This window comes from Olea europaea, chromosome 11, assembly GCF_002742605.1.
Source record: "Olea europaea var. sylvestris chromosome 11, O_europaea_v1, whole genome shotgun sequence".
Taxonomy (NCBI): domain Eukaryota; kingdom Viridiplantae; phylum Streptophyta; class Magnoliopsida; order Lamiales; family Oleaceae; genus Olea; species Olea europaea.
The window spans coordinates 4581290-4591378 of record NC_036247.1 but is presented as its reverse complement, the minus strand read 5'-3'; the positions used below and the strand labels follow the sequence as shown (position 1 = coordinate 4591378).

Below are 10089 nucleotides of genomic sequence, written 5' to 3'. Positions count from 1 at the left end.
CCACCTGTAGATTCATGACGTCCGTGTATACGTTAAGATGATTGATTCGATCGGTGGTCCCATCATATTCTTTGATCCTAGGATACTTAAATCTGTCTGGCAAGGGGAATGTCAATATCTCGGGAGTAAAGGGAGTGTTGGGACTGAATCTTGTCGTCCCTTTGTTGCCCTGAAGTAGGCCCGCCATAATTCCTTCTTGAATAATCCTAGCGAGTTCCCCGGATTCCATGGTCACTGATCTCGAGGCCGAGGTCACATGTGGTATGCCCGTAGCCCCTGCTCCGCCATTGTCAGGGACATGTCTCTGAGCTCGAGCATCGGCCATAAAACCCTCCTGGGGTGCTGGTGTGGGTGACGGATGCGAATTTTTTTGACTTAGCAGCTGAGTCAGTGTGGCGACCTGTTATCTGAGTTCTTCAAAGGCTCCGGCAGTGACGACTGCCGGCTGGGGTTAGGGCACTTCTGATGATTCCTCTTGAGGAACAGGAATATCCTCAGGAGGGGGTTGGTTTGGAGCGGATGAACTTGCTGGTGGAAGACCTGAATGTGTGTTTACCGTGGCTTTTGATAGTGTTTCCCACAGACGGCGCCGATGATGTTACCAAAAATCGTACCTGCAGATTTCCCGAGGTTGATGATTAGGATTGATCACGATCGTAGCTTTCCAGTACCTGAAACAAAGGCAACGAGGTGTGTTCTCGTCGCCCCTCCGATGCTTAAGTCAGAAAGGGAATTATATGCGTGAGGCTATATGCTGGAGAATAATGAAAAACGTACCTGAATAATGGCCCAAGGTTCTGCTTTTATAGGGGTACGTAGTGTACTCCTAGTAGGATTGTGCTGGTTGGATGTTTTTATCCAAGGGAATTCCTATTTATAAAGAGTGTCATACTTGTAATGGAATTGTTTGACAAGTGGTATAAGGGTTGATACAGAATCCTTGGGTGTTTAGGTTTGTTTGTTAGATACCTAGGTCTTAGAAGGTATGTTGGTGGTATATGTCTCGAGGACTATTCTCGAGGACTTGAGAGGATGTTAATATGTGCACGAGATACCTCGAGGACATAATACCTCGAGGTCTTAGGGAGACCCCGAGGACCATAGCAGAAAGGTGAGCTGGAGCAGATATGGAGTCCTCGAGATGTACTCCTCGAGGTATATCAATATTGGCATCGTTAGTACCTCTTAGAGCACTGCTCTTATCCAATCAACGTAAAAGATATTATGTCGTGATTTGAGTGATTCAAGATCTAGGAAAACTTTAATTTGAATAAATAATCATACATTGGCGGTTGCTTGATTCTTATTATTTTTAAAATACATTCTCTCTCTCTCTTTCTCTCTCTCTCTAATCACATTGTCTTCATTAAAATAACATCATACGTAAAATTAAAAAAAAAAATTCTTATTTTTTAGTTGCACATTTTTCATCAATTTACTATTTTAAAATACATTCTTAGTAGTTAGAAAATGGTCCTCAAGTAGGCACCCAACGTGTATATGAAATAATCCAAAACGTAAACCGGTAATAAGAACGATTTTGGGTTGAGGCATTGCTACATGTACATCAAATCTTACATAATGGGTCATATAATGTCACATATAACACTCTATCATTTAACAATTAAAATACGATCAACTTTTTTATCCAATCATGTCACCACACATCAATAACACTTCTTCGATGTTTTTTATGGATAAATAGCACAATCCGGATAAATAGCATAATCCATCTGGTTGCCCCTTTCTCCATCACACCTTGGATACATAGGTGTCCCCCATCCCCATCCCCCGCCCCGCCAAACTTTTACCAAATCCCGGATCCACCAAACCCTCAAAATCTGAACCGTTCATGTTCCCATTTCAACACTATTAATATCCCCTTTCAGTCCCCATTTACCCTTGCCTGCTCTTCACGCTCTCTTCTTGCAAAACCCATAAGACGAGAGAATCAATGGCGCTTCTTGTTGAGAAAACCACATCTGGCCGCGAGTACAAGGTCAAGGACATGTCCCAAGCTGATTTCGGCCGCCTCGAGATCGAGTTAGCCGAGGTCGAAATGCCCGGGCTCATGTCTTGCCGTACCGAATTTGGCCCTTCACAGCCCTTCAAGGGAGCCAAGATCACTGGCAGCCTTCACATGACCATTCAAACCGCTGTTTTGATTGAAACCTTGACCGCTTTGGGCGCCGAGGTGAGATGGTGCTCCTGTAACATTTTTTCAACTCAGGACCACGCCGCAGCCGCCATTGCTCGTGACAGCGCTGCCGTGTTTGCGTGGAAGGGTGAGACCCTACAGGAGTACTGGTGGTGTACTGAAAGGGCACTTGATTGGGGCCCAGGTGGAGGACCCGATCTGATTGTTGATGATGGAGGAGATGCTACGCTCTTGATCCACGAAGGGTTCAAGGCCGAGGAGGAGTATGAGAAAACTGGGAAGGTGCCCGACCCGAATTCGACCGACAATGCGGAGTTCCAGATCGTGCTTACGATTATACGAGATGGGCTGAAGTCGGATCCGAAGAAATACACCAGAATGAAGGAGAGGCTCGTCGGTGTCTCCGAGGAAACTACCACTGGTGTGAAGAGGCTTTACCAGATGCAGGCTAACGGGACTCTGCTTTTCCCTGCTATTAATGTCAATGACTCTGTCACCAAGAGCAAGGTATATTTATACTATTACATATCTTTTTAATGGATTAGATCTGAAGTTCTTATTAATCTTATACGATTATATACTTCTTTGAGTTAAGATCTGAAGCTTCATCTACCGTATAGTGTTTGTACTCTGGATAATTAATTTGATCATAGCTTAATTTAGCTGTTGAATTTTTTTTTTATCTGATCTGGGATTTATATGCTCGATGTCAATATTATTGTTTTAAACGGGTAACATCATTCATGATTCTTGATTATGATAAAGTGATTCTTCGGATGTCTGGATGTGCTTAAAAGCTACTTTTATTTGACAGTCAGAAAGTTTTATAACTTTGAGAATTACGTTTAAAAAAAAGAGTGTCTGAAAACTAGTTTAAATTGATTATATTTCCAGCCAAACATAAGTGAGGAAATCATTTCGTTTCATTCTATAATTTGTTGAATTCTTTAGATGCATAATGGATACTGTCATTGATTTTTGTAGTGTGCGTTTGGTGTAAAGTGCTATTTATTTTGTTGTGTGTCAGTTACTTCAAGAAAGGAGCTTAGAAATAATTTTTGTAGTGTGGGTTTGGTGTTTAGTGATTATTTAGATGTGGTTCATGCTTAAAGTTACTTTCTCGGTAGTATGGAAAGCAAGTTTTATAACTTTTGATATGAAAATTATGTTTAAGAGAAAGAGTAACATGAAAATTAAGTTAGAATACTTTTAAATGCAGCCGAACATATGAGGAAATCATTTAATTTATTTCTATAATTTGTGGTGTTCATTAAATGCATAATGGATACCGATTTGAAATAATTTCTTGTATGTGTATTTGGAGTAGAGTGATATTTATTTCGGGTTATTTAGTTGTTCCAAGACAGGTGCTTAGAAACATATTGTCAGTATTTTCTGCATTTGGAAAATAAACATGCAAATGATAGTGTTTCTAAATATTACATAAACCAGAAATAGAAGCTTAGATCTCTAGTCTGATCGAAAGTCGATTGTGAGTAAGTTGCAATGTGATTGTTGTAAATATTAGCTTGTTTGATCTTGTTGAATGCTGATTTTCTTATAATTGAAATACCATGTAATCGTTTTTTTAGGTTCACCTTGTCATGTAATTTCATGTTATTACATTTCTTTATTCTTTGACAATGATGTCTGAACATTTTGGTTGGATCAGTTTGATAACTTGTACGGATGCCGCCATTCTCTCCCTGATGGACTGATGAGGGCCACTGATGTTATGATTGCTGGAAAGGTTGCTGTTGTCGCTGGTTATGGAGATGTTGGCAAGGGCTGCGCTGCTGCCTTGAAGCAAGCCGGTGCCCGTGTGATTGTGACTGAGATTGACCCCATTTGTGCCCTCCAAGCTCTCATGGAAGGTCTCCAGGTTCTAACTCTTGAGGATGTTGTCTCTGAAGCTGATATCTTCGTCACCACCACTGGTAACAAGGACATCATTATGGTCGACCACATGAGAAAGATGAAAAACAATGCCATTGTTTGCAACATTGGTCACTTCGACAATGAAATTGACATGCATGGTCTCGAGACCTACCCTGGGGTTAAGAGAATCACCATCAAACCACAAACAGATAGATGGGTATTCCCAGATACAAATTCCGGTATTATTGTCTTGGCCGAGGGTCGTCTTATGAACTTGGGATGTGCCACCGGACACCCTAGCTTTGTGATGTCGTGCTCTTTTACCAACCAAGTGATTGCACAACTTGAGCTCTGGAACGAGAGGAAAACTGGCAAGTACGAGAAGAAGGTTTATGTCTTGCCCAAGCACCTTGATGAGAAGGTTGCTGCTCTCCACCTTGGGAAGCTTGGTGCTAAGCTCACTAAGCTTTCAAAGGATCAGGCTGATTACATTAGCATTCCAGTTGAGGGTCCTTACAAGCCTCCTCATTACAGGTACTAAGGGGAAAGCACACACTGAATCGAAAAGACACAAATACACGTTGTCTTGATTGTTTCTTTTCAAAACTTGTGATTTCGGGTTATATGGTAGCTTACCTGGGGGGAGTTTTTTGGAGTTGATATGTCTGGAGAGAAATGGTCTCTATTGAAGACCAAAGAATGGTACAATAAAGTTTGATCAAGGGCTGTGTGAGATGGTAATTTAGTTGATTAGGATTGCTTTTGGTTTAACATTCGTTTACAAGAAAATGAAAAGAATGTGTTTACAGCTTTTCACAATTTACTTTGTCTTCTATCCTACTTGATGTTATTATTTGAACTCTCACAAACTCTAATGAATTATTGTAGTAAAAGTTACACTTAATTTTTTTTCTAGATCTCTCTAATCGCTCTCTCGTTTTCACTTGCTTATATACCGTTGAAAAACTCAAGCGAGCAAACTCAAACTCGAGTAATCAAAAGAACTAACATCATGTGTACCCACTCCCTTTGCACTAACCTTATTATAGTGAAATATACCATATCAAAGATAGAGAAGAAAGACAGGACAAAAGTGAATAACTTTTACTACAATAAATCATTACGGTTCGTGAGAGAGATTTCTATAGGAAATGCTAAAATTAGTATAAAAAAGGTACATTGACAAATAAGTACTAAAGATTGCTTTTGTCTATTTTGTGTGCATTTGCTGCCTTAATTCTGCAGTCAACTACGCAAAAGCATAGCTAGTTTGCTTGTTGAGCCAAAATGTGTAAGCGTGGTTGGGTTAGGGGTGTTAAATGGACCGAGTCGAGCCATTCGGCACGCTCACGGTCAGGCTCGACTCGGCCCACCATGCGGGTTGGCTCGCTTCACCACATGTGGGTTTGCCTCGTCCAACTAACTCGCCACATGGTGGAATGAGCTGGCTCTCACGAGAAATTCGATGCTCAGCTTGCACTTGTCTCTGCCATTGCCACCTATAAACAAAGTGTATCAAGTATCAACTATGTTAAAACTGAATGCGGATTAAGCCTATAGGATAACAAAGAATTGACTGATTGATGAGTAAGGAAATAAAAAATAAAAATTGACTGATTGGTAAACACTTTATAGTGCTAAGCAATGTGTTCCCATAAATAAAGAATACATAATTACAGAGTACAAACATGTCATTTATCAGCTAGAATGCTGCAAGTTGCTCATAGTATCTCCAGTGTCTTCTCTTGCTAAGGGCAACTCTATAAGCTTGAGGAGAATTAGCTTCCACTTAACTTTCTTGGGTCTACCTTGTGCTTCTGCAGCTGAATTCAGAACAAAATTAGAGGTTTTAACATGAGTCAAGCATTTAAATTAGTGGTGTACAGGATGTTATTTATGCTTTAAAATGAACAATAGGTGCTCCTTTTCTGAGGGAAGTATTCGTATAGATGAAACAGAAGAACGTAACACAATAACCGTGTGGCAGAACTAAATGAAAAGTAATTTGGACTATGATAACAGGAAGCCAAACTCACAGTAGGAGACTTAGGGATATTGGCTGCATTCCTATCCAAAGATCTCGTGTGCCTGAATAAGGTCCTCGTTATCTTTGATAGTCTGTGTTCTACCATTCTCACTCAAGGTTCGAATTTCTTTGCTTTAGTGATCTTATGTTACTAATGACTAAATTTGCTTCGCTGGAAAAAATATTGTTACTAGAACTAGCAGCTTCAGAATGAACCAATTTAACAATGATATACCATGTTCTATAGAGCATGAGTTCTAGTATCACGAGTGTTTTACTGAAGGAAACAAGTACAAATTTGATCAATTACTCTTCCAGTAGATATAGAACTGTGTTATCAAATGGTTTGGACGGTAGTTATCAAGGTGGTACAGCTGAAGATAGTACAGAAGTAATTTGGCAATTTCTCAACATTTCTCCATCAATTTTTTTTGCTCTCAGCGATCTTATCTGTAATTTGACATGTGGGATCAAATTGAGATGCGAGACCATATCCAGATAGAAAATCATACCCACATTTGTCCTAAGAAGGGATTCTTTAGTGATCTAACAACCTAACTAAGCAAAAACCAGTAGAATATTAGATAAGTCTCTAATAGGAAATGCTATGCCAGACTCCGTCTGCTGCATACGGGTACCATGAAGCGTCTATCGGTCTATGGTTCATGGACAAGTAGTCTTTTAGCATTGCACTTGGCTTCCTCAAACAACACTCTGGTTAAGTCCTTCCATATAATAAAATTCTTTAATTTTCTTAAATTTTTGAAAATTTAAGTGTTTTACCTAGATTTTGATTACGCTTTCTTTTGTTTTTCAAAATGAAGCATCGATAACTTGGACAGGAGCTGATGCAATATCTATTGGATAAATCAGATTATTGAAATTTTGAACAAAATTATAAATCTATCTCCTAGTCATCTACAAACTACCTAAACATTTAACTCAAACCTAAAAAATGAAAAGGCGTGCCCTTGCAACTGCAGAACAATCTCATATGTTCAATCAACTCATATAAAATCTTACACTGTTGGACAGAAGCCCCTTCGGTTTCGAGGCGCACAATTTCATAACTAGGTAGCCGTAAGAATTGAATTCAGGAAAATTTGTCTACTTAGCTACCATATTGAACTATATCATCTAAAAGGTTACTTAACGCACAAATTTACATAATTAAGTCAAATAATCTTTTGATTAATCTAAAATCTTTGCCTTAATAGAAGAACGAAAAGGCTATAACTAGTCTTCCATGATCTTCAACTAATTAAGTTAAACACAACTTTCATTTATATCAGAACAAGATAAATGCGTCTTAAATACTTATCCAACTATAAAAACAAAACCTAAAAGTTGAAAACATTTACCAATTTATTGAATTCCCCTATAGCAGCATCTTCCAATGTAAAAAACCCAAGACTTGAAGCAACTAATCTCCCCTCGCACACCGAGTAATGAGCTCACAACCTCTGCTATAAGAATTAGCTACACCTTTGCAGTTATAATATGAAGCTCCAGGTTTCGAACATGGCACAGTATCCCTCTTCAAGGTATCATAACTTATATACCTTTTCTGAAACATCAAAACCCTCCTATTACTCTCAGAATCCATCTGATCATCTTCATCCACTGCCCTTCCTAGGCAATCGCTGATCTTTCCTCGACAGACCCTTTTCACCATTGCATCCAATTCATCATTTGTCAGTGAATTCACCTCCGTAATTGACAGCCCATTACAAAATTTCGTATGGTTTTGCAAGAAAAGTAGGGATAGTAAGAAGAGAATGCACAATTGATGCTGCATTTTGGGCAAGTGGGCAAGTAAGATACACATATTTTGGGAGAAAACGGGAGCCAGTGGAATTAAGAGTGATTGATGTGAGAATTTGCAGGCAGTGAAACACCTACCATGTAGCTCTTGAGAGTGACCCACCACCATTGGGAAAACCTTCCAGGCATGTTTTTGTCCAAGTTTTCAAAGGGGACTTGATCTCCCTCAATGGGCACATCGTTATCAAAAATTTTGATTGGTGAAGTGATAAGAGAATCTTAAGTATAATTCGCTAAATTTATAATTTCAAATAATCATAACTATAATTTCTCTTATCACGGCGAGAAATTTTTATCCTATCCGTTGATGACAAGATGTTTTCAACGCGACGTTTTAGCGCAGAATATAAAAAACTTATAACTTTGAAATATTGAAAATGTTAATACTTTTTATTTACTTTTATAAAATTCTTCCATTAATAACGTACGAAAACAATTTCACCAAAAATCTCGTATCTACTCTCTCTATAACATCTCTCTTCTTTTTTTATTTTTTTTATTTCATTCTGTGAACCTTCAAGACATTGTATAAAAATTAATATTCTCTCTTTAACTTATAATTATTACTACTACTACAAATACTATTACTCTTATTATTCTCGTTTTAATATTCTCATTTTTTTCTCCCTCTCTCTCTTCTTTTCCATTCTTTTCTCCCTTTTTATGAAAAATCATTTCATGAATAAAATCCTTATAATATTTTTTTTGGGTCGTTCTAGCTATATAAGAAATCCTTGATTAATAATAAGATAAATAACTTACTTCGAAAATCCAATAGATTTATGGAATATTTTTTTTTCTCTTCTTTGCAATCATTTCCCCCAATTTTTCATCGAGATCAATTTTTAAGTATAATGTCATAAAATAATATATTAATTTGTAAATAAGTTTTATTTATTTGTTACTTGTTTAATTTAATAACTTTTTATAGGTTTGAAAATAATTGACAATATTACACCTAAGAGCTACCTTAGTACTCAAAATGCATTAGATTATGACTAATGAACTAACACCCTACAAAAATATATGTTTCCATGTAGTCGATAATCTAGAAGCAAAGCTTAACGACCGCCTGCCTCCTTAAGTGGAAATACTTTTAATGACTTTCAGCTCATTAAATATATCTTAAAAACATTTTAGTTGACATGAAAACTATAATTTCACTATTGTGTTCGAGATCATTTGGTATGCAAATAGCGTTTCATAATATTACTCCATCCGTCCCTTTTATATCTGCTGACTTTCCTTATTTTCCTATCCCAATTATAGAGTCGTGTTTTCTTTATTGACAATGTTTTGTTTTATTTGTTTAATAATATACCTTTATTTAATTTGTCTAGTTATAACCAATTTTCTCCACTTAATCTTATAATTGTACACATATGAATAAAATAAACTAGGAAATCTTTTGGCAAGAATTGCTTTTTCTAAATGGGGCGGCAAAAATATTACAATGTAGTGCATGGATAAATAATTCAATATAATATGGGTGTGCACTGCGCAATCAGTTATATAGACATGTAACTTTATATACAAGGTATTTTTTTTTCCTCCTAAAATGAAAATTTTTAAAAATAAAGCTTGTGTTGATACTGTAAAAGTCCATAATAGTTAATAGAAGTTCATTAAGACCCCGTTTATTTCTCATTTATATAAAAATGAGAATGAAAAATATAGTCGTTATGGGCTCACAAAAAAAATAAAAATTCAAATATGGTAGCTTGATGTGATGGATAACGGTCATATTTTTCATTTTAATGAAGAAATAATAGGAAACAAATTAGGGCTAAATTCTACAAAAGTCATTTACTTAAAAAATTCTTTAAAGTATTTAAAATTCCAAATTGAACCTTGTTTGATAATTTTTTTGAGAAATGATTCTTTATATATATATATATATAAATTTTTTTTTGAATGTATGATTAAAAATTATGAAAATGTTACATGAAAACATGAAAAATATATATGTTTATTTTTTATTTTTTTTAAAAACATGTGAGATTGAAAATTAGCGTACGACAAAGTGAATATCAAATGATTGAAATCAAATAATGGCTGAATACAGCCTCCATAGTTTCATGTGGACGCCTCTCATTTTCGTTGCTTTAGGAAAGAATTTTGGTTAAACTTGTGACTTTTCAGGATAATTATCAAACTTGATTCAAACATTATTTCAGCTAAAGTAGCACATCAACCGGCCAAC

At 36.7% G+C, this 10089-nt stretch overlaps 2 protein-coding genes across 3 annotated transcripts; one reads left to right on the top strand and one right to left on the bottom strand.

Moving 5' to 3' along the window:
* Positions 1-1886: 1886 nt before the first annotated feature.
* Positions 1887-4874, top strand: LOC111403063 (adenosylhomocysteinase). The gene is made up of 2 exons (XM_023031416.1): positions 1887-2665; positions 3831-4874. Exons 1-2 carry the CDS (start codon positions 1955-1957, stop codon positions 4575-4577), a joined length of 1458 nt encoding a protein of 485 aa, XP_022887184.1. The 5' UTR covers positions 1887-1954; the 3' UTR covers positions 4578-4874.
* Positions 4875-5126: 252 nt separating this feature from the next.
* LOC111403064 (protein RALF-like 24) lies at positions 5127-8198 on the bottom strand. Of its 2 annotated transcripts, XM_023031419.1 has the most exons (3): positions 7424-8198; positions 5725-5859; positions 5127-5535 (listed from the first exon to the last, which is right to left on the bottom strand). In XM_023031419.1, the coding sequence occupies exon 1, from the start codon at positions 7993-7995 to the stop codon at positions 7486-7488; it is 510 nt and encodes a 169-aa protein (XP_022887187.1). In that variant the 5' UTR covers positions 7996-8198; the 3' UTR covers positions 5127-5535; positions 5725-5859; positions 7424-7485. The 2 variants fall into 2 exon arrangements, with proteins under 2 accessions (XP_022887187.1, XP_022887186.1); XM_023031418.1 differs by having other exon boundaries at positions 5127-5859.
* Between the last annotated feature and the right edge of the window lie 1891 nt (positions 8199-10089).

Excerpts from the sequence above, each read along its gene's own strand:
- LOC111403063 (XM_023031416.1), top strand. The coding sequence starts at position 1,955 with ATGGCGCTTCTTGTTGAGAAAACCACATCTGGCCGCGAGTACAAGGTC. Across the intron at positions 2,666-3,830 it reads ACTCTGTCACCAAGAGCAAG|TTTGATAACTTGTACGGATG; the intron begins GTATATTTATAC and ends TGGTTGGATCAG.
- LOC111403064 (XM_023031418.1), bottom strand. The coding sequence starts at position 7,995 with ATGGTGGTGGGTCACTCTCAAGAGCTACATGGTAGGTGTTTCACTGCC.